Raw genomic sequence first — 27879 nt, 5'->3', positions numbered from 1 at the left:
TTTGCACAATAATGCTCAAGATAATCAACCCATGACAGAATACTTTTTGTTTAATATCACAATGAAAACTGGGCCTTTTGAAAAACTATCAATGTACAGTGGATAATTTATTCCCCTTTCATGAGATGATTACTATACTTTGAGAAAATACTTAGGAGGTCTTTGAGCTTTCTAAGTCTGCAAAAGTAACTTCCTAAAACTAGCTTAAAAACTTAAGATTGATACCATTTAAATATCAGCTGTTGGTGTTTCTAAATCATTATGTTTCAGATCACCCCTGCAGCACAAACTACTGAATAAGATATGTGTGCATGTGACAATGCAATATCTCATCATCCTTTTCTTTAAAGGCACAGAAACTCCTACCACCTCTATTTTTTGGTTCAATTATGTATCAGAATGCCTTCTGCTGTGTAGTTTGTAATATTCCATACAAATGGTCAATTTCAGAGTATGAACATTTAAAATCCTGAAACCAAAAAAAATGTTATGTAGGAAATAAAGCCTGTATTTTATAAATGAGCAAACTAATATTTTTGAAAAGAATCTTAGCAAGATTAAAATTAGTGAATATAAATCATTTTCCCAATATTGAACATTTCTCTTACAAAAGCATTGAAATATTTTTATATCTTGAAGACAAAAACATTTTCCTTTGAATATAAGCTCCAACAAAAAAATTATCCAAACACAATAGAAAATATATTTTAACTAAAAATGCCAGAGTTTTTTAAATAAGGGTATAATATTTAATATAGTGGCTAATAGTGCTAACTTTGGAAGCATATTAAAACTGGAAATACAAAGATTAGCATGGCCCCTGCAACAAGAAGACATAATACAAGTAGCTAACAAAATTCTTATGAGATTATAAAACATGTTTGCTATTATTTAACATTATTTTCTGTCTTAAAATCTTGGAGAAAATTTTTGGTAATGGACGTAGCTGCACTAAATTTTAAAATAAAGAAAAAACTGAAGGAAGCAATTAAACTTACTTTTATCCATAAATAGCATATCATAATATAATAATCACCATGAGAATTATAAACAGTAAATTTACATATATATGATTTTCTAAAAACTTGAAGATATACTATGCATATCTTGAAGATATATCTATGTAGATGTTAAAAATCTATGTAAAATTAAATGTATACATTAATATTTAAGTATTTTAAAATAAGCCACAAATATATCCTTCAAATACTTTCACCTTGTGCTTATCTACATATTCTCATTCCTTGTTATGTTCATGAAATTCTGAACATTAAATGAAATGCTAAATTTTAAGCTGACATTTTAGAATATTAGTTGTTCTTAAGGATTTCCTGCCCTCCAGTGGTATCTGCCTTAATATTTTCACTGCACTTTTCAATATTACAAGGAGAAGACACATTATTTCTACATTTACATTTTGAAATTATATCACACTGTATGGCAGCATCTAATTTTTCTTCCATTACAGGTTCACTGTCTGTTTGTACCCATGCATCACACCTTGCAACATGTAGAATGCAGTTACTACTAGTTTTGTTTTGTAATATGTGTGCTGAATTACACTGAGACAGTAGAAACTGATCTGTATTATTTTTCATTGAGAACTGGTGAAGATTTTCATTTTGTTTATGAATTTTGGCACTGTTCTTAATAATCCTACCACATGGAAGTTTTGGCGTCCTTTCTAGATAAAAATTATTAGTTGTTTCTTTGATTCTGATGGATCTCCTATTTGACTCTTCCATTTCTTGCAATATTTGATCTTCATCTTCAGATGGCTAAAAGAAATTTAGTAATTTTGCCGTAAATTTTTGCTTAAATTTACAAAAATCATTCAATCACTTCATAGCATTCTCAAAATTCATACTCTAGAACATGTCAAAATACAGAAGATACTTGGCAGGTTGCAATTCAAAAGTGTTATACCAGCAACCAGTCAGTCTTCAAACAGTAATCCACTTCTGGAGATGCCTCGAAAAACGTTAAAAATAGAACTACCATATGATCCAGTAGTTCCACTACTGGGCATTTAACCAAAGAATACAAAAACACTAATTCAAAAAGTTATGTGCACCCTTATGTTTACTGCAGCATTATTTACAATAGCCAAATTATGGAGGCAGTCCAAGTCTCCATGGACAGATGAATGGATAAAGATGATTTGATATATACATATACATATATACATAATGGAATATTAGCCATAAAGAAGAATCAAGGGGCGCCTGGGCAGCTCAGTGGGTTAAGGCCTCTGCCTTCGTTTGGCTCAGGTCATGATCCCAGGGTCCTGGGATTGAGCCCCGCATCGGGCGCTCTGCTCAGCAGGGAGCCTGCTTCCTCCTTTCTCTCTGCTTGTCTCTCTGCCTACTTGTGATCTCTCTGTCAAAAAAATAAATAAAATCTTTAAAAAAAAAAAAAAAAGAAGAATCAAACCTTGCCATTTACAACATGGATGGATCTAGAGACTATAATGCTAAGTGAAAGAAATCAGTCAGAAAAAGACAAATACCATATGATTTCACTCATATGTGGAATTTAAGAAACAAAACAAATGAACAAAGAAAAAAAGAAACAAACCAAAAAACAGACTCTTAACTATACAGGGGAGGTGGGTTGAGGAAATCGGTGAAACTTGTGAAAGGGATTAAGAGTATAATTATCATTATGAGCACTGAAGTAATGTATACAATTGTTGAATCACTATATTGCACACCTGAAACTAATAAAACTATGTTAGTTACACTGGAATTAAAATTTTAAAAAATAATAATAATCTATCACTCCCCAGGTTGTTTACGGACTTTTAAAATAGCAATAATAATAATAATTCTTGTATTAAAAATGCTAAAGAGAGGGGTTCCTGGGTGGCTCGGTGGGTTAAGCCGCTGCCTTCGGCTCAGGTCATGATCTCAGGGTCCTGGGATAGAGTCCCGCATTGGGCTCTCTGCTTGGCAGGGAGCCTGCTTCCCTCTCTCTCTCTGCCTGCCTCTCTGTCTACTTGTGATCTCTCTCTGTCAAATAAATAAATAAAATCTTTAAAAAAAAAATGCTAAAGAGGGGTGCCTAGATGATACAGGCTATTAAGTTTCTGTCTTCAGGTCAGATCATGATCCCAACCCAACATAGGACTCCCTGCTCAGTAGGGAGCCTGCTTTTCCCTATTCCTCCACAGCTCTTCCTGCTTGTGTACTCCTGCACATGTGCTCGTTCTCTGTCAAATAAAAAAAAAAAAAACTTAAAAAATGCAAAAGAACTAAAAAAGAAAAATTTTTGTCTCTTATCAGTCCTTCATAAATTTTTTTTAAAGATTTTTATTTATTTATTTATTTGACAGAGAGAGAGAGATCACAAGCAGGCAGAGAGGCAGGCAGAGAGAGAGATAGAGGGAAGCAGGCTCCCTGCTGAGCAGAGAGCCCGATGCGGGGCTCAATCCCAGGACCCTGAGATCATGACCTGAGCCGAAAGCAGTGGCTTAATCCACTGAGCCACCCAGGCGCCCCAGTCCCTCATAAATTTTTGTCTCTTATCAGACCCTATTTTGTCTCTACATCATCCCCCTGCCCTTTTACAAAGGAATTTAAAAAACACATTATTCACTCATTGACTTATTAGGTCAAAAAACATCTAAATTGTATCCTTTATGGGCCCAGTCTCATGAAAGGTATAATTAAAGAAGAGTATAAGCTAACAGGAAATCAAGCAGACAAAAGAAAAGTTAAGTAAGAACAAATAGCTCAGGGTGCCTGGGTGGCCCAGTCTGTTAAGCATCGGACTCTTGATCTCAGCTCAGGTCTTGATCTCAAGGTTGTGAGTTCAAGCCCTGTGCTGGGCCTACTCCAAAAAAAAAAAAAAGAAAGAAAGAAAGAAAAAGAAGAAAAAGAAAGAAAGAGAAAAAATTTTTTTAAAAAGAATAAATATCTCAACTGTTATCTAAAAAGTCAGTTTTAAAACTTTTAATAGGCGATTTTAATAGTAGATTAACTTTTAATAGTAGATTTCAGTTTGTTAGCTTGAATATTTCAACTTCATGAAAAATTTATCTTTTAATTACTGAAATAACCAAAATATTTTAACAAAAATTTTATCTAAAGTACTGATTATTCGAGCTTTTTTATAAAAAAGAGTTAACATAAATACCCTAAAATGAGATATAACCTCAGTGGACTGGCACTAAAATAGAAAAAGTAAGCCCAAGAAATAGCCTTGAGACTGGCTGGGCACACATTGAAAAAAAAAGATCACACTCAATATATTTATTCAAGAAAATATTCCTTTAGCATCTGCAACGTGAGTGAAGCAGACATGGTTGCTGCCCCATTAAAGCACACATTCTCATAGGTGGAAATGATAGTAACCGAATAATCATATACATGTATATATAATTACAAATTGAGAAAAGAATTATAAAGAACAAGTATGAGGCACTCTGAAAGCATATCTAATTTGATATGGCTCAGGTCATGATCCCAGGGTCCTGGGATTGAGCCCCGCATCGGGCGCTCTGCTCAGCAGGGAGCCTGCTTCCTCCTTTCTCTCTGCTTGTCTCTCTGCCTACTTGTGATCTCTCTGTCAAAAAAATAAATAAAATCTTTAAAAAAAAAAAAAAAGAAGAATCAAACCTTGCCATTTACAACATGGATGGATCTAGAGACTATAATGCTAAGTGAAAGAAATCAGTCAGAAAAAGACAAATACCATATGATTTCACTCATATGTGGAATTTAAGAAACAAAACAAATGAACAAAGAAAAAAAGAAACAAACCAAAAAACAGACTCTTAACTATACAGGGGAGGTGGGTTGAGGAAATCGGTGAAACTTGTGAAAGGGTTTTTTCTTAATTTATTTGAGACAGAGAGACAGCAGCAGGGTAAGAGGCAGAGGAGTAGACCCCATTCTGACCAGGGAGCCCAATGTGGGACTCAATCCCAGGACCCAGAGATCATGACCTGAGCTGAAGGCAGATGCTTAACCAACTGAACCACCCAGGCGCCCCATAAAGGACCTAAATTAGGAGGAACCAAAGAGTGGCTTTTAGAAGTCATATTTTTGAACTGAGACTTAAAGGATGAATAAGAGTAAGGTAGAGGAAACAATATATAAAGGCCCCGAAACAGAAAAGAGACCAGTAAGCTAAGCAAAGTGAAAAGTCAGTATATGTGGACTGTGCTGTTAAAGGGAGACTAGCAGAAGTTGGAGATGTAGCCAGAGGCCAGATTACACATGGCTTTAGCCAAGTAAGTAGTTAAGATTCCAAGGTAAAATATAAATCTACTGAATAGATGAACACAGAAATAACATGATTCAGTTTAGGTTTTCAAAAGATCATGTTGACTGCTAACAAAAGAAAGTGGAGCAAAAGTCGAAGTAGAGATATCTCCCAGGAGATAACCACAATAGTGCAAGAACAATACATCAGTACTTTAGTGTGCTAACAGCAGAAACTGAAAGAAGCAGATGAATATGCAATTTACTCTGGAAGTAAAACTGATTGGATGAAAAGACAGAATGAATGTGGGTAAGAAAACTGATAAGCCAGGGAGAAATGGCAAAGTTAACTAAATTTCTGGCACGAATAACTGAGTGGATGAAAAGGTATCTACTCATACAGGAATTACCAGAAACACTGATCTGGAGCAAAGACCAGGGAGTTTAATATATGAAAAAAAGGAGATTTTTGTGAAATATCCAAGAAGATCTATCAGCTGAGACATATCAATAAGGATCCGGGCTAAAATGATAAAGTTGAGAACAGTCTTGAGTCAAGATAGCATATGTCAATGGGATATAGGACATCACCTAGAAGGACACCTGTGTGGCTCAGTTGTTCAGCATTTGCCTTCAGCTCATGTCAGGATCACAGGGTCCTGGGATCAAGCCCCACACTAAGCTCCCTGCTCAGCGGGAAGCCTGCTTCTCCCTCTCTCACCCTCCTCCTCATTTTCTCTCTCTTGCTAGCGTTCTCTCTCTGTCAAATAAATAAACAAAAACTTAAAAAAAAAAAATCACCTAGAGTTTAGAGTGTAATCTAAGAGAAGAAAGAGTCCTATAGCAAACCCTAAACATTATAACATTTATATAGGGGGAAGGGTAGAAGAGAGTCAGCAAAGGCATAAAGCTGAATTCAAAGAGGTATGAAGGAAACCGAGATAAAGTGCTATCACAAAAGCAAAAAGAAGAAAATATTTCAAAAAAAAAGAAAATAAATAACTTTTTCCAGTATTATTAGTTCTCATAAAAACTATAGAGTGACCAATGAATTTGGCAACATAGACGTCACAGGTTTTTTCCTGTGCAAGAGCAGTTTGGATGGTGAGCCAGAGACAAAAAAGAAAAAGAAAAAGAAAAAGAAAAAGAAAAAAGATGGAAGATTCAATGAAGAAGAATTCCACTGAAACATGTGGTTTATGAGAATGCAGCTCTCCTACTCAGGACATAACATGTCACTCCAATTGTTTAGATTACATTACTCAACTTTTTATAGTTTTCTTCATATAAGGCTTCAGACTTTTTCTAAATATTCTTAGCTGCTTCAGGTTTTCAATTATTGTGACTGGAAATTTTAAAAAGTATACAACTTCAACATATACACATATACATCTTGATAAGGGTAGCTTTTATAAGTAACAATGAACATATCATTTTAATAAATGTTAATGAATGATACTAACATTTCAATTACACATTTCTGTTTATAAGTTTCTTACATTTTAAATATTTTTAAATTTTTTCTTTACATTTATTTTCCCCACTTACTGACAATTATTTTTCTCAAAATATAAAGGAAAACTGTGAGAAATACAAGTAATTCCAAATAAGCAGAGCATAAATTAATAAGCAAAAAAAAAAAGGAACTTACCATCTCTGAACTAGAACTGAAGCAACTATCTGTTGGCCTTGGAGAGTAACTGGCAGACTGACTACTCTGTGAAGAATCATGATCTGAAAATAAAGGTTTTATTGATGAAGAATTTTATTTGTTAATGCTCTACAAAAAATGCTCTACATGTATACAACTTTAAAATTTTTTGTGAATCTGGTATATAATATTAATACTGAAATATCAGAAAAACTGCACACACACATACCTACACACATACTCTAAAGACAAATCTCACATCACCAATGTAAAAATCTTATATAAACACTTAAATTTCATATTTCAAATTAAAACAGCATATAGTAAAATAGAATAACAAACAAAAGTATAATACATCATAAATTGGTAGGATGTATTATAAAAATGCTAGGATAGTCCATATCACAAAATCCATTAGTTAGATTCACTATTTTAAAAGATCTCTAACACTGTGAGATATCACACCTCACACCCATTAGAAAGGCCAACCTATAAAAATTTTAAAACCCAGAAAATAATAAGTGTCGTCAAGGATGTAGAGAAAATAAAACCCTTGTGCACTATTAGTGGAACTGTAAAATGATGCAGCTGCTCTGGAAAACAGTACAAAAGTTCCTCAGAAAGTTAAAACCAGAAGTAACATATGATCCAGCAATCCCATTTCTGGGTATATATCCAAAAGAATTAAAAACAGGATCTTTAAGAGATATTTGTACATTCATGTTCACTGCAGTTGTTATTCACAAAAGCCAAAAGGTGGAAGCAACCTAGATGTCTCCATACAAATGGATACAGAAAAGTGATATATACTTACAGGGGAATATGATTCAGCATTAAAAGAGAAGGAAATCCTATCCTATACTGTTACATGAATGAACTTTGAAGATATTATGCTAAGTGAAATAAGCCAGTCACAAAAAGACAAATATTGCATAATTCGATTTATGCATCTAAAATATTCAAACTCATAACAACAAAGTTAAATGGTGGTTGTCACGGCTATGGGGGAAGGGGAGCAGAGATGTATTATATACTTGAAAACTGCTGAGAAGGTGAATTTTATGTTATGTGGGGTTTTTTTGCTAAAATAAAAAAAATCTATGAAGAAAAATTAATAATCATTTTTACAGATGCCAAAAATTAGTCTTCCCCAAATTACTCATTCTCCTCAAAGTCATTTCCTTAAAAAATTCTCAATAAAATAATCAACATACAAGTGCCCTAAGCTCAAAATCTAGAATCTTAATTAAGTAAAAACATGGAATACATATTCACATTAAAGCAGCAACAAAACAACAAAAGTACCTATAGATAAATCTAACAAGACACATGCAGAATATAAAGAAAAACTTTCAAGTGCTGAAACATGGTTTAAACAAGTATTACAAATATAAAATTAGGCTGAATTAATTGAAGAACCATCCCTTGTTCTTAGATAGCCTAATTTATATCATTAGACAGCACATACTACATTAATAAATACATTCCTAATAAAAACTAAAACATTTCTCTGGAGTTAAACAAGTTGATTTTAAAATATATATGAAAAAATAATTTAAAAATAGCCAGAAAAACTTTTTTTAAAAAAATGTAAAGGGAAGTGTGACTCTTCTAGAAATTAAACATACTATAAAATTCTCACAATAAAAATAGTATGATATTAGCACATGAAGATAAGAGAAATGAAAAGTACAGAAAGTCCCCAAACAGATCTCAGTATATATAGAAAGTCACTATATAAAAAAGGTGGTATCAGAAGTACTTAGGGAAAAGATACATTTTAAAAACCTGAATAGATACTCTTAAGATTAGCACTGAGGTTTATTGGTTCCCAATTTAAAAAAATAAATAAATAAAAACCTGAATAGATATATATCTCACACATTAATTCAAGATAAACTCCAAATGGATTAAAGACCTAAGTGTAAAGATATAAAATTATGCTAATACTAAAAAAAAATATAAGTGAATTCATTTATAATCTGGGATTGTAGAGTCTAATTAAATCCAAAAGTATAAAGGAAGAGATTGATAAAATTTACTACATAACAAAATGTTATGCAAAATGTTTTTGCAAAAGCAGAAAACACCATAAGCAAAGTAAAAACAATGCAAAAAATAATAATAAACTAGGAGAAAATATTTGTGATAGATCACAAAAGCCTAAATCTCTTCAATATATAAAGAGCTCTTCTTAACTATAAGAAAAATGCCCAATGCTCAAAACATAGGGTCCCTGGGTGGCACAGTTGGTTGGGTGTCTGACTTGATTTTGGCTTGGGTTGTGATTTCAGGGTCGTGGGATTGAGCCCCACACTGGCCTCTGTACAGTGCAGAATCTGCTTGGGTTTCTTCCTCCCTCTTTCTTTGCCCACCCCCTGCCTCAAATACATAAAGGAATCTTATAACAAAAAATCCTTAAAGACATGGAGAGAGAGTTCACAGAAAAAGAAATGCAAATATAGCCACTGAACATTTTTTTAAAGAAGCTCAATTTAACTCATAGAAAGAGCAGTAAAAACTCAAACATCCATCTATCATTGCAAGATTCACAAAAAAAATTTCTAACTTAGACCACAACTCCTGTTGGTGAGTCTGCAGAATAAAAGGAGGATTTCTGATAGGATTGCCAAATGGTAGGACAGGGAATTTGGCAATACCTATAAAAAAAAAAAAAAAAAAAAACAATGTATATTGAGTGCCTGGGTGGCTCAGTCGATTGAGCATCTGACTCTTGATCTCAGCTCAGATCTTGATTTTGTGTTCAGGGCCCGTGTTGGGCTTTCCACTGGGCATGGAGCCTTTAAAAAAAGAAACTAAGAAAAAAAGAAGACAATGTATCTCCCCTCATATTCAGTAATCCTACTCCTAGAAATTACCATAAAAATGCACTTCCACAATTAAGCAACATTATTTGTAAGAACAGAATACTGGAAACAACCCAAATGTCCATCAACAGGGCACTGACTGAATGAACTATAATCCATCCACATAATGGATTACTACACTGTCATAAATAAAAGATGACAGAATGTCTAACATTAACATGGCAAACACTACAGGATGTTCGATTAATCTGTTTAATTAATTTATAAAATATCCTATATTAAGTAAAATATCCAATATTACATTTGGAGTGAGAAAGGTAAGAACTAAGATTCATACACTATGTGAACTTATATATTTTTAGGCTTTATTTTGGGGCGGAAAAAGAAAAGCTGAAATGATAAACTAAATCAACAAAAAAACAGCTATTCATAAGATGCAGAAGAAAATAGAGCAGCAAAGATAGGGACAGAAATCAAACCAATGTGTTACATATTCAAAAAATTAAACTAATTCTAAAAGAAAAAGATCCATAAAAATTTCTAGGTTTCCTACTGGATTAGATATCCAGAAGGATCATTTTATGTAAAAATGGTCAGAAATATTTGTCCATAAGACAGCATAGAATAAAAAGAACACTCAAATATTGAGTATTTGCTACACATAGGCCTACAACCAATTAACACCTAGGATCTATAAAAATATATAGGACAGACACATAGAGATATATAAAAGACACATCCCATAAGAAAAGCCAAACTTCTTAAAAGAAATATGGGCAACAGATGTGAAAGGCATTTCACAGATGAAACATGGATGGTCAATCTACCAAATTAATAATTAGGGAAATATAAATTAAAATCATAGTGAGATTTCAGTTTGCCAACATTGATAAAAGCTGACCTGGAGTTAGAATATATAACAACTAAAACTTCTACCTCTTGATAGTGAAAATTTAAAATGGCATGACTTTGGAAAGTAATTTTGCATTACCTGGAAGAAGTAAAAATATTCAAATCATATGAATTAGTCAATTCTGCTCCTAGAGCTGCATCATAGAGCAAATTTTTATGTGTGTGTGCCAAGAGAAATACCAAGAATTGCCAAAGAAGCACTATTTATCATATTAAAATAGCCAAACAACCTAAATAATCACTGCCAGAGGATGTATAAATAAGATGTGGTACTACAGGCTATCTCGAGCAAACTGGCAGAGGAATAACAGACTGAAACAGCATTAGGTCCCAGGAGTTCAGCTAGATAGTTATCAAATCATTCCAAACACCTACAAAGTCAACAGGAGATAGAAGAGAAGAGGAGCAGCAATTCTAGCAACAGAAAATTGACCACTTTCTGCAAGGTAGGACATGCAGAGAAGTGAATCCGAACTAATGGGAAGACAGACCGTGTGGGGAAGGGCCAGCTCCTGGCAAGTGGTGGAGCAAAGGAGCACAAAATCAGAACTTTTAGTTAGAAGTCTGCGTTGTCTCAGGACCCACAGGGTCACAGAAAGATTGGGGGTGTTTGAGTATGGCACAGCAGGTATCAGAGCAAGGAACCCAGCTACAGAGATGGAGCCGAGGACTGAGCTCTCAGCTCAGGGTTACCTTAAGCCATGATCCAAGGCACAGTCGGGCCAATGCGCTTTAAGCAGGGATCCCACAAGTGGCAGATCCAGGGAGACTCACCTTCCTCCTCAGGGAGGAGCAGCACAAGAGTGCTGCAGGAACCTGCTGCGTTTGGAGACTCCAAACAGGGACATGCACCAGAGATAGAAATGCTCAGTCACAGGCCAGGTGAGCACGGAGTGCAGCCAGAGACCAGGGAGACAGGAGTGACTGAATGCTTTTCTCTGAAGCCACACTGAGGAGTAAAGCCCTGACCTCTCAGCTCCTCTCAGCAGGAGATTGGGAGGCCGCCGCTTTCACTGCCATTCTCCAAAGCTCAACGAAAAGTGTTCAGGGAACCTGAGCACAAACCCAAGCATATTACTTAGCCTGGCAAAAGTGGTACAATTCCGCCTCAGGCAGACATTTGAGAATCTCTGCAACAGGCCCCTCCCCCAGAAGATCAGCAAGAACATCCAGCCAAGACCAAGATCACTGATCAATGAGAACTACAGAACTCCAGAACTCCAGAGCTAGGGGAAAACAATGCATAGAATTCATGGCATCTTACCCATAATCCTCTAGTCTTACAAAGTTAAAATTTTTAAAATTTTTTTATGCTATTTTAAAATTTTTCCTCTTTCCTCTCTTAACGTTTAACTATTTCATCTTAATACCTTTTTTAAAAAAACTTTTAAATTTTTCATTGTTATAGTCATATTTTATCCCTTCATTGTATTTAACCTTGTATTTTGTATACACATCGGCTTTTTCCTTTAAATTTTGGGACACAATTTCTTCTAAGAGATCAAAATATACCCTAAATCTAGTCTCCAGTCTGATCACGTTCTCTTTTGTTTTCCTCCTTTTTCCAACCAACTTATCAATTCCTTTTTTAGAATCTTTTTAAAATGTTCATCTTTACATTCATATTCCATCCCTTCATTGTGTTTATCCTTATTTTTGTTTACATACAAATTTTCCTTTCTTTAAAATTTTGGGAAGTAGCTTCTTCGAAGAGACCAGAATACACCCAAAATCAAGCGGGTGGCTCTGTTCTATTATGTATGTCTGTCTAATATATATGTATGTGCGTATATGTATGTGTATAAAAAATATACACTAACCAAATATACATACATACACATACACACACACACACACACACACGTATATATATATATTTTTCCCCCTTTCTTCTCCCCCGGTTTTGGGGTCTCTTCTGATTTGGTTAGTGTATATTTTTCTGGGGTCTTTGCCACCCTTTCAATATATTATTCACTCCTACATATATCTGTACCTGAATAAAATGACAAGGCAGAATAACTCACCACAAAAAAAAAAGAACAAGAGGCAGTACCGATAGCTAGGGACCTACCCAATACGGACATTAGCAATAGGTCAGAAGTAGAGTTCAGAATGGCAATTATCAAGGTGCTGGCTGGGCTCAAAAAAGGCATGGAAGATATTAGAGAATCCCTTTCTGGAGAAATAAAATCCCTTTCTGGATAAAGAAAAGAACTAAAATCTAAACAATTTGAAACAAAAAAGCTATTAATGAGGTGCAATCAAAAATGGAGGCTCTTACTGCTAAGATAAATGAGGCAGAAGAGAGAATTAGTGATATAGAACACCAACTGAAAGAGAATAAAGAAGTTGAGGAAAAAGACACAAACAACTACTGGACCACAAGGGGAGAATTCGAGAGGTAAGTGATACCATAAGATGAAAAAGTATTAGAATAATTGGGATCCCAGAAGAGGGAGAGAGAGAGAGGAGCAGAAGGTATATTGGAGCAAATTATAGTTGATAATTTCCCTAATATGGCAAAGGGAACAAGCATCAAAATCCAGAAGGCACAGAGAACTCCCCTCAGAATCAATAAAAAATAGGTCCACACCCCATCATCTAATAGTAAAACAAACAAGTGTTAGTGACAAAGAGAAAATCCTGAAAGCAGCATAGGACAAGAAGTCTGTAACATACAATGGTAGAAATATTAGATTAGCAGAAGACTTATCACAGACACCAGCAGGCCAAAAAGAACTGGCATGATATATTCAGAGCACTAAACAAGAAAAATATGCAGCCAAGAATACTATATCCAGCTAGGCTGGCACTGAAAATGAGAGAGATAAAAAGCTTCAGGACAAACAAAAATTAAAAGAATTTGCAAACACAAAACCAGCCCTACAGAAAATATTGAAAGGGGTCCTCTAAGCAAAGAGAGAGCCTAAAAGTAGTAGACCAAAAAGGAAGAGAGACAATTTACCATCCCAGTCACCTTACAGGCAATACAATGGCACTAAATTCATATCTTTCAATAGTTACCCTGAATGTAAATGGGCTAAATGCCCCAATCTAAAGAAAGAGGGTATCAGAAAGGATAAAAAAACAAGACCCATCGATATTCTGTCTCCAAGACACAAAAGACACCTCCAGATTTAAAGTGAGGTGATGGAAAACAATTTATCAAGCTACTGGACATCAAAAGAAAGCTGGGGTGGCAATCCTTATATCAGATAAATTAGATTTTAAGGCAAAGACTATGATAAGAGAGGAGGAAGGACACTATATCACACTTGAAAGGTCTGTTCAACAGGAAGATCTAACAATTTTAAATATCGATGCCCCTAACATGGGAGCAGCCAATTATATAAACCAATTAATAACAAAATAAAAGAAACACATCAACAATAATACAGTAATGATAGGGGACTTTAACACCCCTCTCACTGAAATGGACAGACCACCCAAGCAAAAGATCAACAAGGAAATAAAGGCTTTAAATGACACACTGGACCAGATGGACATCACAGATATATTCAGAACATTCCATACCAAAGCAACAGAATACACATTCTTCTTTAGTGCACATGGAACATTCTCCAGAATAGAGCACATCCTTGGTCACAAATCAGGTCTCAACTGATACCAAAAGATTGGGATCATTCCCTTCATATTTTCAGACCATAATGCTCTGAAGGTAGAACTCAATCACAAAAGGAAAGCTGGAAAGAACTCAAATACATAGAAGGTAAAGAGCATCCTACTAAAGAAAGAATGGGTCAATGAGTAAAGTAAAGAAGAACTGAAGAAAAACTATGGAAATAAATGAAAATGAAAACACAACTATTCAAAATCTTTGGGACACAGCAAAGGCAGTCCTGAGAAGAAAATATATAGTGATACAGCTTTTCTCAAGAAACAAGAAAGATCTCAAGTACACAACCTAACCCTACACCTAAAGAAGCTAGAGAAAGAACAGCAAAAAAAGCCTAAACTGAGCAGGAGAAGAGAAGTCATAAAGATCAGAGCAGAAATCAATGAAATGGAAACCAAAAGAACAGTAGAGCAGATCAACAAAACTAGAAGCTGGTTCTTTGAAAGAATTAGTAAGATCTATAAACCCCTGGCCAGACTTACCAAAAAGAAAAAAGGAAGGACCCAAATTAATAAAATCATGAGTGAAAAAGGAGAGATGATAACCAACACCAAAGAAATATAAACAATTATAAGAACATATTATGAGCAACTATACACTAGCAAATTTGACAATCTGGAAGAAACAGCTGCATTCCTAGAGACATATAAACTACCAAACTGAACCAAGAAGAAATAGAAAACCTAAACAGACCCATAACCAGTAAGGAGATTGAAGCAGTCATCAAAAATATCCCAACAAACAAGAACCCAGGGCCAGATGGCTTCCCAGGGGATTCTACCAAGCATTTAAAGGAGGATACATATTCTCCTGAAACTGTTCCAAAAAACAGAAATGGAAGGAAAACTTCTAAACTTATTTAATGAGGCCAGCATTACCTTGATCCCAAAACCAGACAAAGACCCTACCAAAAAGAATTACAAACCAATATCCTTGTTGAACATGGATGCAAACATTCTCACCAAAATACTAATCAATAGGATCCAACAGTACATTAAAAGGATTGTTCACCATGACCAAGTGGGATTTATTTCTGGGCTGCAAGTTGGTTCAACATCTGCAAATCACTCAATGTGATACAATACATTAGTGAAAGAAAGAACATGAACCACATGATACCCCCAATAGATGCTGAAAAAGCATCTGACAAAGTACAGCATCTCTTCTTGATCAAAATTCTTCAAAGTGTATGGATAGAGGGTACAAATCTCAATATCAGCAAAGCCATCTACAAAAAACCCATAGCAAGTATCATTCTCAATGGAGAAAAACTGAGAGCTTTTCCGCTAGGGTCAGGGACACGGCAGGGATGTCCACTATCACCACTGCTATTCAACAAAGTACTAGAAGTCCTAGCCTCAGCAATCAGAGATCAAAAAGATATAAAAAGGCATGTGAATAGGCAAAGAAGAAGTCAAACTCACTCTTTGCAGATGATATGACACTTTATGTGGAAAACCCAAAAGACTCCACACTTCAAAACTGCTAGACCTCATACAGAATTGAGTAAAGTGTCAGGATATAAAATCAATGCACAGAAATCAGTTGCATTTCTATGCACCAACAGCAAAACTGAAGAAAGAGAAATTAAAGAGTCGATCCCATTTACAATTGCTCCCAAAACCATAAGACACCTAGGAATAAACCTAACCAAAAAGGCAAAGAATCTGTACTCAGAAAACTATAACGTACTCATGAAAAAAATTGAGAAAGACACAAAGAAATGGAAAAACGCTCCATGCTCATAGATTGGAAGAACAAATACTGTGAAAATGTCTATGCTACCTAAAGCAATCTACACATTTAATGCAATCCCTATCAAAATCCCATCCATTTTTTTCAAAGAAATGGAACAAATAATCCTAAAATTTATATGGAATCAGAAAAGACCCTGAATAGCCAGAGGAATGTTGAAAAAGAAAACCAAAGTTGGTGGTATCACAATTCCAGACTTTAAGCTCTATTACAAAGCTGTCATCATCAAGACAGCATGGTACTGGCACAAAAACAGACACATAGATCAATGGAACAGAATAGAGAGCCCAGAAATAGACCCTCACGGTCAAGTAATCTTTAACAAGGCAAGAAGGAATGTCCAATAGAAAGAAGATAGTCTCTTCAACAAATGGTGTTGGGAAAATTGGGCCCACATGCAGAAGAATGAAACTGGACCATTCCCTTATACCACACACAAAAATAGACTCAAAATGGATGAAAGACCTTAACATGAGATAGGAATCCATCAAAATCCTTGAGGAGAACACAGGCACCTACCTCCTCAACCTCAGCCACAGCAACTTCTTCTTAGAAACATCACCAAAGGCAAGGGAAGCAAGGGCAAAAATGAACTATTGGGACTTCATCAAGATCAAAAGCTTTTGCAAAGCAAAGGGAACAGTCAACAAAACCAAAAGACAACTGACAGAATGGAAGAAGAAGATATTTGCAAATGACATATCAGATAAAGGAATAGTATCCAAAATCCATAGAGAGCTTATCAAACTCAACACCCAAAGAACAAATAATCAAGAAATGGGCAGAAGACATGAACAGACCTTTTTCAAAGAAGACACCCAGGTGGCCAACAGACACACAAAAAAGTGCTCAACATCACTTGGCATCAGGGATATACAAATCAAAACCACAATGAGATACCAACTCACACCAGTCAGAATGACTAAAATTAACAAGCCAGGAAATGATAGATGTTGACGAGGATGTGAAGAGGAACACTCCTACACTGTTGGTGGGAATGCAAGCTGGTGCAGCCACTCTGGAAAACAGCATGCAGATTCTTCAAAAAGCTGAAAATTGCGCTGCCCTATGACCCAGCAATCACACTACTGGGTATTTACCCTAAAAATACAAATTTTGTGATCTGAAGGGGCACATGCACCTAAATGTTTACAGCAGCAATGTCCACAATAGCCAAATTATGGAAAGAACTATAGATGTGCATCAACAGATGAATGGAAGATGTGAGTTAGATAGATAGATAGATAGATCTATCTATCTATCTCACATGTGGTATGTACACAGATGTGGTATATATATATATACACAATGGAATAGTGTGCAGCCTCAAAAGAAATGAAATCTTGCCATTTACAATGATGTGGATGGAACTAGAGGATATTATGCTGAGTGAAAGAAACCAGAGAAAGACAATTATCATATGATCTCTCCAATCTGAAGAATTTGAGAGGCAGGGTAGAGGTTTTGGAGAATAGGGAAAGAGAAAATGAAACAAGATAGGCTCAAGATGGGGACAAACCATAAGAGACTCTTAATTTCACAAAACAGAGGGTTTGTAGGAAGAGGGTGGTTGGGTTATAGACACTGGGGAGGGTATGTGCTATGGTGAGTGCTATGAAATGTGTAAGCCTGATGATTCACAGAAATAGACCCTCACGGTCAAGTAATCTTTAACAAAGCAATAGCAAGTGAGGCAAACAATACATTATATATTAATAAAAATAATCAAAAAAAGAAAAAGAAAAACAAACAAACAAAAAAAGATGTGGTACTACATTTCACAAAATAGAAGGCTTAAAGTAGTAAACAAATGATATGAACTAGAATCACAACTATCAAAGTAAACAAATCTCAAAATACATTACTGAGTAAACAACAACAAAGAAAAAGCAAGTTGCAGAAAAATATGTGGAGTTTGCCTCAATTTGTAGAAAGTTCAAAACCAAGCAATGGAAAAGACTGGGAGATCACAAAAATAAATTCAGGATAACAGTTACCTCTAGGTGGCAGGATAGGAAATGCAATTGAGAAGAGCTTCAAAAGTACTAAGTATACATTATTTCTTAAGCTACAAAGTATATCCAAGGGTATCAGTTTTATTATTCACTAAACTGTATTTATACATTACATATATTTATGTATAATGTATCTTATAAAAGGTAAGAGCAATTTTAAAAGAATCAGTTGCATTGCCAGTATATTCTTAAATATCTATGAAATATTTGTTGGCAAAAATCTGAAAAAAAATCAAAATTTAACTGATTCTCATTTAAATGTTAGTTGTTGGTGTTTTTTTTTTTTAAGAATAAAAAATTCATTTTAGTAACACTGACAGATTTTCTTAGCAGATGTTGATCTGTCTTCTAAAGAACAGGTTCCTCTTCCTTCCATCAGAATCTAGAAGAAAAACAAAATTTTAACTTCCAAGTATAAATAGTTAATACCTACTCATATCTCCCTTTTAATCTCACCAATTCATTTTACAATACTTTTTCTTTATATTACTTTAGTTCAACAAAGATGATCTTAAAACTACAAAGAAAATTTGCCTGATGAACAATAAAATAAAATTTTAAATGTGTTTTGAAAAAGCAAGCAACAGAATAGACACTTGCTAAGAAAACTGATGGAAAGAAAAGGCCTGAGGTAATCACAATAAATGAAATTCAAAGAGATAGAAATATAAAAGCAATCTGGAGATTTATTCTGTTAAATTGGATAACTTAAGTTGGATATCAGTTTATGCATCTTCAAGTTTCTTAAATAATAAAAGCCCACAAGGCATAAATTTTCTGTAGAACAAAGCACTGGTTTTCATTTTTATCAATTTCTATGTAAGTTCTATTTATTTCCTTTTTTTTTTCCTCTTTTTAAAACCCAGAGTGTTTAATTTCCAAGAAGGTAAGGGAGGTGAAGCATCTTCTGTTGTTGATTTCCAACTTAATGAATTATTAGAGAATGTGACTATAAATCTCTCCTTAGAAAAATCTCAAAATTTATGACTTATTTATTGTATTTGCAAATGTATCATGGACTTAGAAAAAACATATATTCTCTCTTGGTAAGACAGAGTGTTTTAATAAAGACAAGCAGGATAAAGGAGAAACTGTCCAGCTGTTCACCAAACTATTTCCCTTTCCTCTTATGCATACAGCTAGACCACATTTTCTAGCCTCCCTTGGAGTTGGTTTGGACATGTGATTTAAATTCTGGTCATGGGCAAAAGTGGTGTACACCACTACTACTCCTGGCTCTAAAAGTTTTCTCCACAATCCTCTACTTCTGTTTCTCTTCTGCTATCTGATATCAACATACAATATAAATGTGGAAACGACCAGTTAAAGACAGCAAAGCCCCCATCAACTTGGGGTTCTGAATAACTTTATGGAGCAGAGCCTCTTCTCTAACCTCACTATTCACTCATTTAAAAAGTATTCTATATTCAACTCTTAAAACACTCAAGCCCCAAACTCGCACCACAACACAAAAGTTGAGACAGCCAGTTCATAAGTACATAAACCAATACCTATCTCAGATCTGTTTATAGAGGATAAATGATAGAAAAGATCATCCCAAAGAGAAGAAATTAAATTATTCAAAGAACTTCTCCCATACCCCAGGAGAACAAGCCTTTTCACAATGCCTGCCAAGCTGGGTTTAATTGGTATGGATCAGTAACTCCGCATTTCCACTTTTCCTGTTTTCTGAATCAGTTTTCTACTGCATTTATACTGTTTTTGCTCTGCTACTACATATTTTATGTGATAGGATTCTAATTTAACATACATCTAAAGGCTTACTAAAATACTCTCCAAAGACTGTAGAGCCCAACAGGCATCATCCTCACACTCTCCTTCTGCTTTGTTCCAGGTCGTGGGTACTGCCTGGAAACACTCCCAGTGCACACATCTAGAACCCCTACCACCCATGGGATGTCCCTTGATCATCAGCTCTGATAGCCAGTGGGGCTTTATGTATGCAAGTCCCACAGGACTTTAACAAACAGAAAAAGAGTTCTTAGCCAGCTACATATCCAGGGAGCAGTGATGAGGCAGCTGACTGAAATATCCATTTTTCTCTGAAAGAGGCCTATATTAGCTTATCTTCATACTTTGGCCAGAGGGGCAAGCTTCTAATTAAACACACATCTAGTGGCCACCTGAAATCCTCTCTAGATCTTGTGGAGGCCAGCATGTACCATCCTCATACTCTCTCTGCCTTACCCCAGACTGCTGGTGTCTCCAAGAAAGGAGCTTATAGAAACACCCAGCATCCCAGCTTTTGTGACTGCTGCCCTGAGGACACTGTCTTTGATAGCCTGGTTCTGATGGCTAGCAGGGCTTGGGTTCACAGATTCAACAGGATGACAGCAAACAAAGAAATACTTCTTAACTGGCTATCATACCAGGGCTTAGTGCAGAAGGAACAGACAGATGCCCATCTCAGAGTTTGCCATGAAAGAGGTACATCTGCATACTTTAAAAGTTTCCACCTAAGGGTGCAGCTTCCAATCAAACATAATCTGAGTCCTGATTGAGATCCTTCCCATTGGGACACAGGCAGGTTTTGGCATACCCTCAACTACCAGGAACTACTAAAAATAAAGTAGGCTACTTGGAAAATCACAAAGGTTTGCGAGACACCAAGAGATAGGGCAGGGTTGAAACACAGGTTTTATTTCCCACTTAAGGCCCCAACTTCAGGACTAAGAGAGGAGTCTTTTTTTTTTTTTTTAAGATTGTATTTATTTATTTGACAGACAGAGATTACAAGTAGGTGGAGAGGCAGGCAGAGAGAGGAGGAAGCAGGCTCCCCGTGGAGCAGAGAGCCCGATGTGTGGCTCGATCCCAGGACCCTGAGATCATGACTTGAGCTGAAGGCAGAGGCTTTAAACCACTGAGCCACCCAGGTGCCCCTGAGGCATCTGTTTTATCCAACACACAGAAACTAACAGAGTCCAAGCAAATGAAGACACAGAACAATATGTTACAAACAAGAGAACAAGATAAAGTCTTAGAAAAAGACCTCCGTGAAATGAAGATAAGTGATAAGTGATTTTCCAATAAGAGTTCAGAATAACAGTCATAAAAATGCTCTCACTGAGGTCAGGAGAATAATGCAAGAACCAAGTGAGAATTTCAATAAAGAAACAGAAAATACAAGAAAGTACCAAACAGAAATCAAAGAGCTGAGGAATATAGTAATTGAACTAAGAAATATAATAAAAGGATTAACAGAAATCTTGATGAAGCCAAAGGAAGGATCAGGAACTCAAAGAAAGGGCAGTGGAATTTCAAATCAGAGGAGCAACAACAAAAGGAATTTTTAAAAAGTGACAAGAGTATAAGGGACTTACGGAACAGTATCAAATAAATCAGTATTCATATTATCGGAGCCCCCAAAGGAAAAGGAGCAGAGACAGAAAACTTACTTGAAATTATGACCAAAAACTTCCCTAACCGGGGGAAGGAAAGAGAGTTCCAAATAAGCTGAACAAAAAGAAACCACATCAAGACACATAATTATGTTTTTATAATTAAATCATAAGAAGATATTTTTTAAAGTAACAAAAGAAAAACAACTCATTATATACAGGTAAACCCCACAAAACTATCATCAGATTTTTCAACAGAAACTTCCAGGCCAGAAGAAAGTGGCATGACATACTCAAAATGTTGAAAGGAAAAACTACTAACGAAGAGTATTCTACCCAGCAAAGCTATCCTTCCAAATAGGAGAGATAAAGAGTTTCCCAGATAAGTAAAAAGCTAAAGAATTCATCACTAGACTTGGCTTTACAAGAAATGTTAAAGGCATTTATTAAAGCTGAAATAAAAGGTCTCAATTAGTAACAGGAAAACATATGAAAGTATAAACTTACTGGTAAAGGTAAATATATACTAAAATTCAAAATAATGTTGTAAAGGGGGTAGGTTAATCACTTACAAAGCTAGTTTGAATGTTAAAGACAAAAGTAATAAAAACAACTACAATAATTTGTTAATAAATACTAAGACCAAAAGAAGTTGTGACATCAAAAACATAACATGTTGAGGGGTAGTAAAACTACAGAGCTTTAGAATGCATTTGACTTTAAGTTTTATATCAAGTTGAAATGTACTGTTATCAATAGAAGTTGTTTTATATAAGCCTCATGGTAACCTCAAAGCAAAACCTACAAAAAATAAACAAGATGTAAAAAGAAATGACTCTAACACTACAGAAAATCATCAAATCACAAGGGAACAGAGCAAGAGAAGAAACAACAAAGGAATTACACAACAGCCAAGACATGATGAGCAAAATATAAATTATCCCAAGTCTATTAATAACTTTTTAAAACAAAGATGGACTTAATCAATTTCTCCCATCAAAAAATACAGAGTTGGGGCGCCTGGGTGGCTCAGTGGGTTGGGCCGCTGCCTTTGGCTCGGGTCATGATCTCAGGGTCCTGGGATCAAGTCCGGTATTGGGCTCTCTGCTCGGCAGGGAGCCTGCTTCCTCCTCTCTCTCTCTCTCTCTGCCTGCCTCTATGCCTACTTGTGATCTCTCTCTGTCAAATAAATGAATAAAATCTTTAAAAAAAAAATACAGAGTGGCCAAAGGGATTTAAAAAAAAAAAATCCATTTATATTCTCTGTTCTAAAGACCCATTTCACACATAAGGACACATACAGACTAAAAGTGAAAGGATGGAAAAAGGTATTTCATGAAAATGGATACCAGAAGAAAACTAGACTGGGTACAAATAGACAAAACAGATGTTAAAACAAGACTGTAATTAAGAGACAAAGTCATTATCTAATGAAATAGAGATGAATCCCAGAAGAAGATGCAACATTTGAAAATATATGAGTCCAACCTAAGAGTATCTAAATACATAAAGCAAAGATGAACAGACCTAAAGAGAGAAACAGCAATATGATAACAGTTGGGAACTTGAATATCCCCCACTTTCATCAGTGGATAAATCCTCCAGACAGAAAATCAATAAGGAAACACTGGCCTTCAATAACACTTTAAACCAGATGTACTAAACAGATATATACAGAGCATTTCATTCAAAAGCAATAGTATATACATTCTTCTCAAGCACATATTGAATATTTTCCATGATATATTGTATTTTAGGCCAAAAAACAAGTCAATAAATTTAAGAAGACTGAAATCACATAAGCCATGTTTTCATATCATAATGATATGAAAATAAAAATTACAAGAGGGAAACTGTGAAATTGATAAGCATATGGAAATTATACAACATGTTTTTAAACAACCAATGGCTGAAAAAAATAATCAAAAAATATTTTTAAGTACCTTGACACAAATAAAAAATGGAAATACAGGGGCACCTGGGTGGCTCAGTGGGTTAAGGCCTCTGCCTTCGGCTCAGGTCATGGTCCCAGGGTGCTGGGATCGAGCCCCACATCGGACTCTCTGCTCAGCAGGGAACCTGCTTCCCTTCCTCTCTCTCTGCCTGCCTCTCTGCCTACTTGTGATCTCTGTCTGTCAAATAAACAAACAAAATCTTTAAAACAAATGGAAATACAAACTATCAAAACTCTGGAATGCAGCAAAAAACAGTTCTCAATGGGAAGTTTGTAGTGATAAGCACCTATATTAAGAAACAAGAAAAGGGGCGCCTGGGTGGCTCAGTGGGTTAAAGCCTCTGCCTTCGGCTCAGGTCATGGTCCCAGGGTCCTGGGATTGAGCCCCGCATCGGGCTCTCTGCTCAGTGGGGAACCTGCTTCCTCCTCTCTCTCTCTGCCTGCCTCTCTGCCTACTTGTAATCTCTGACAGTCAAATAAATAAATAAAATCTTAAAAAAAAAAAAAAAGAAACAAGAAAGATCTCAAACAACCTAACTTTATACCTCAAGAAACTAATGAACTGAACCTATAGGTAGAAGAAAGTAAATAACAAAGATCAGAGTGGAGATAAATGAGACAGAAACTAAAATGATAATAGAAAAGATTAATGAAACTAAGAGCTGGTTGTCTGAAAAGATTAAAAAAACATTACAAACTATTAGCTATACTCAAAAGGGTAAAAAGAGGACTCAAAATCAGAAATTTTTTGAAAGAGATCTTATAACTGATAACAGAAAAACAGATAAGAAACTACTAAGAACAACGATAAACCAGCAAACTGAATGACCTAGAAGAAATCAGTAAATCAAACTACTAAGTCTGATTCATTAAGAAATTGAAAATATGAATATACCAATTACTACTAAAGACATTGAATTAGTAATCAAAAACTTCCCCATAAGCAAAAGTCCGGAACTAATGGCTTCCTGGTGAATTCTATCAAACTACCAAACATTTTAAAAAGAATTACCATCAATCCTTCTCTAAAACGCTTCCAGAAAATAGAGGAGAAAGGAACACTTCCAAACTCATTTTATGAAGCCAGCATTATCTTGATACAAAAACCAGAAAAGGACACTACAAGAAAACATAGATTCAAAAATCTTGAAAATACTAGCAAATCATATTTAACAATACATTAAAAGGATTATACACCATGATCAAGTGGGATTTACTCTAGGATTGTAAAGACAGTTCAACACTGAAGGATAAGAATCATATGATCAGAGGAGGAGTCAAGATGGCAGAGAAGTAGCAAGCTGAGACTGCTTCAGCTAGCCGGAGATCAGCTAGATAGCTTATCTAAAGATTGCAAACACCTGAAAATCCATCGGCAGATCGAAGAGAAGAAGAACAGCAATTCTGGAAACAGAAAAACAACCACTTTCTGAAAGGTAGGACCAGCGGAGAAGTGAATCCAAAGCGACGTGAAGATAGACCCCGGGGGGAGGGGCCGGCTTCCGGCAAGCGGCGGAGCAACCGCGCACAAAATCAGGACTTTTAAAAGTTTGTTCCGCTGAGGGACATCGCTCCAGAGGCTAAACCAGGGCGAAGCCCACGCGGGGTCAGCCTGGCCTCAGGTCCAGCAGGGTCACAGAAGGATCGGGGGTGTCTGAGTGTCGCAGAGCTTGCGGGTATTGGAACGGGAAAGCCGGCTGCAGAGACAGAGCCGACAGTAAGCTCACAGCTCGGGGTTACCTTGAACCAGTCGCAGGCTCGGTGAGCTCGGAGCGCGGCCGGAGGTCAGGCAGACGGGAGTAACTGAGCGCTGTTCTCTGAGGGCGCACTGAGGAGTGGGGCCCTGGGCTCTCGGCTCCTCCAGGCCGGAGACCAGGAGGCCGCCATTTGTATTCCCGTCCTCTGGAACTCTACGGAAACCGCTCAGGGAACAAAAGCTCCTGAAAGCAAACCCAAGCGGATTACTCACCCCGGCCCCGGTTAAGGGCGGTGTAATACCGCCTGGGGCAAAGACACTTGAGAATCACTACAACAGGCCCCTCCCCCAGAAGATCAACAAGAAATCCAGCCAAGACCAAGTTCACCTACCAAGGAGTGCGGTTTCAATACCAAGGAGAGCAGCAGAATTCCAGAGGAGGAGAAAGCCAAGCACGGAACTCATGGCTTTTTTCCTGTGATTGTTTTTAGTCTTGCAGTTAATTTAATTTTTTCTTTTTCATTTTTTTTTTTTTTCTTCTCGCCTTCGGGTAAAATTTTTTTTTTTTAACTGTTACCTTTTTCTTTTTTAACGATTTTTTACTAGTTTATCTAATATATATATTTTTTCTTTTTTACATTTTTCTCAGGTGTTTTCTTTTTTTTAAAAATTTTTTTTCTTTTTTTTTTTCTTTTTTTTTCTTTCTTTCTTTTTAAACCTCTTTTTATCCCCTTTCTCCCCACTCACGATTTTGGATCTCTTCTAATTTGGTTAAAGCATATTTTCCTGGGGTTGTTGCCACCCTTTTAGTATTTTACTTGCCCCTTCATTTACTCTTATCTGGCCAAAATGACAAGACGTAAAAATTCAACACAAAAAAAAAGAACAAGAGGCAGTACCGAAGGCTAGGGACCTAATCAATACAGACATCGGTAATATGTCAGATCTAGAGTTCAGAATGACAATTCTCAAGGTTCTAACCGGGCTCGAAAAAGGCATGGAAGATATTAGAGAAACCCTCTCGAGAGATATAAAAGCCCTTTCTGGAGAAATAAAAGAACTAAAATCTAACCAAGTTGAAATCAAAAAAGCTATTAATGAGGTGCAATCAAAAATGGAGGCTCTCACTGCTAGGATAAATGAGGCAGAAGAAAGAATTAGTGATATAGAAGACCAAATGACAGAGAATAAAGAAGCTGAGCAAAAGAGGGACAAACAGCTACTGGACCACGAGGGGAGAATTCGAGAGATAAGTGACACCATAAGACGAAACAACATTAGAATAATTGGGATTCCAGAAGAAGAAGAAAGAGAGAGGGGAGCAGAAGGTATACTGGAGAGAATTATTGGGGAGAATTTCCCCAATATGGCAAAGGGAACGAGCATCAAAATTCAGGAGGTTCAGAGAACGCCCCTCAAAATCAATAAGAATAGGCCCACACCCCGTCACCTAATAGTAAAATTTACAAGTCTCAGTGACAAAGAGAAAATCCTGAAAGCAGCCCGGGAAAAGAAGTCTGTAACATACAATGGTAAAAATATTAGATTGGCAGCTGACTTATCCACAGAGACCTGGCAGGCCAGAAAGAGCTGGCATGATATTTTTAGAGCACTAAACGAGAAAAACATGCAGCCCAGAATACTATATCCAGCTAGGCTATCATTGAAAATAGAAGGAGAGATTAAAAGCTTCCAGGACAAACAACAACTGAAAGAATTTGCAAATACCAAACCAGCTCTACAGGAAATATTGAAAGGGGTCCTCTAAGCAAAGAGAGAGCCTACAAGTGGTAGATCAGAAAGGAACAGAGACCATATACAATAACAGTCACCTTACAGGCAATACAATGGCACTAAATTCATATCTCTCAATAGTTACCCTGAATGTGAATGGGCTAAATGCCCCTGTCAAAAGACACAGGGTATCAGAATGGATAAAAAAACAAAACCCATCTATATGTTGCCTCCAAGAAACTCATTTTAAGCCCGAAGACACCTCCAGATTTAAAGTGAGGGGGTGGAAAAGAATTTACCATGCTAATGGACATCAGAAGAAAGCAGGAGTGGCAATCCTTATATCAGATCAATTAGATTTTAAGCCAAAGACTATAATAAGAGATGAGGAAGGACACTATATCATACTCAAAGGGTCTGTCCAACAAGAAGATTTAACAATTTTAAATATCTATGCCCCCAACGTGGGAGCAGCCAACTATATAAACCAATTAATAACAAAATCAAAGAAACACATCAACAACAATACAATAATAGTAGGGGACTTTAACACTCCCCTCACTGAAATGGACAGGTCATCCAAGCAAAAGATCAGCAAGGAAATAAAGGCCTTAAACGACACACTGGACCAGATGGACATCACAGATATATTCAGAACATTTCATCCCAAAGCAACAGAATACACATTCTTCTCTAGTGCACATGGAACATTCTCCAGAATAGATCACATCCTCGGTCCTAAATCAGGACTCAACCGGTATCAAAAGATTGGGATCATTCCCTGCATATTTTCAGACCACAATGCTCTAAAGCTAGAACTCAACCACAAAAGGAAGTTTGGAAAGAACCCAAATACATGGAGACTAAACAGTATCCTTCTAAAGAATGAATGGGTCAACCGGGAAATTAAAGAAGAATTGAAAAAAATCATGGAAACAAATGATAATGAAAATACAACGGTTCAAAATCTGTGGGACACAACAAAGGCAGTCCTGAGAGGAAAATATATAGCGGTACAAGCCTTTCTCAAGAAACAAGAAAGGTCTCAGGTACACAACCTAACCCTACACCTAAAGGAGCTGGAGAAAGAACAAGAAAGAAACCCTAAGCCCAGCAGGAGAAGAGAAATCA

The 27879-nt window shown here is 36.1% G+C and overlaps 1 protein-coding gene across 5 annotated transcripts in view; it reads right to left on the bottom strand.

Annotated features, from left to right (window-relative positions):
* REDIC1 (regulator of DNA class I crossover intermediates 1) overlaps positions 1–27879 on the bottom strand; it is a 144284-nt gene that overhangs the window by 35783 nt on the left and 80622 nt on the right. For 2 of the 5 annotated variants that reach the window (XM_082740722.1, XM_082740724.1), the window contains 3 exons: positions 18324–18387; positions 6859–6941; positions 1661–1778 (listed from right to left, as the gene is read on the bottom strand). In XM_082740722.1, the coding sequence (XP_082596848.1) occupies positions 1661–1778; positions 6859–6941; positions 18324–18387 (265 nt within the window). Of the gene's footprint in view, positions 1–1211; positions 1779–6858; positions 6942–18323; positions 18388–27879 lie in introns of those variants that run through there. The other 3 variants (XR_014314197.1, XR_014314198.1, XM_082740723.1) reach the window with 2 other exon arrangements.

The sequence above is a fragment of the Mustela nivalis genome (genome assembly GCF_964662115.1).
Source record: "Mustela nivalis genome assembly, chromosome: 7".
NCBI classification, from domain to species: Eukaryota; Metazoa; Chordata; class Mammalia; order Carnivora; family Mustelidae; genus Mustela; species Mustela nivalis.
The sequence above is the reverse complement of the archived record's forward strand: the minus strand, read 5'-3'. Positions and strand labels throughout refer to the sequence as shown.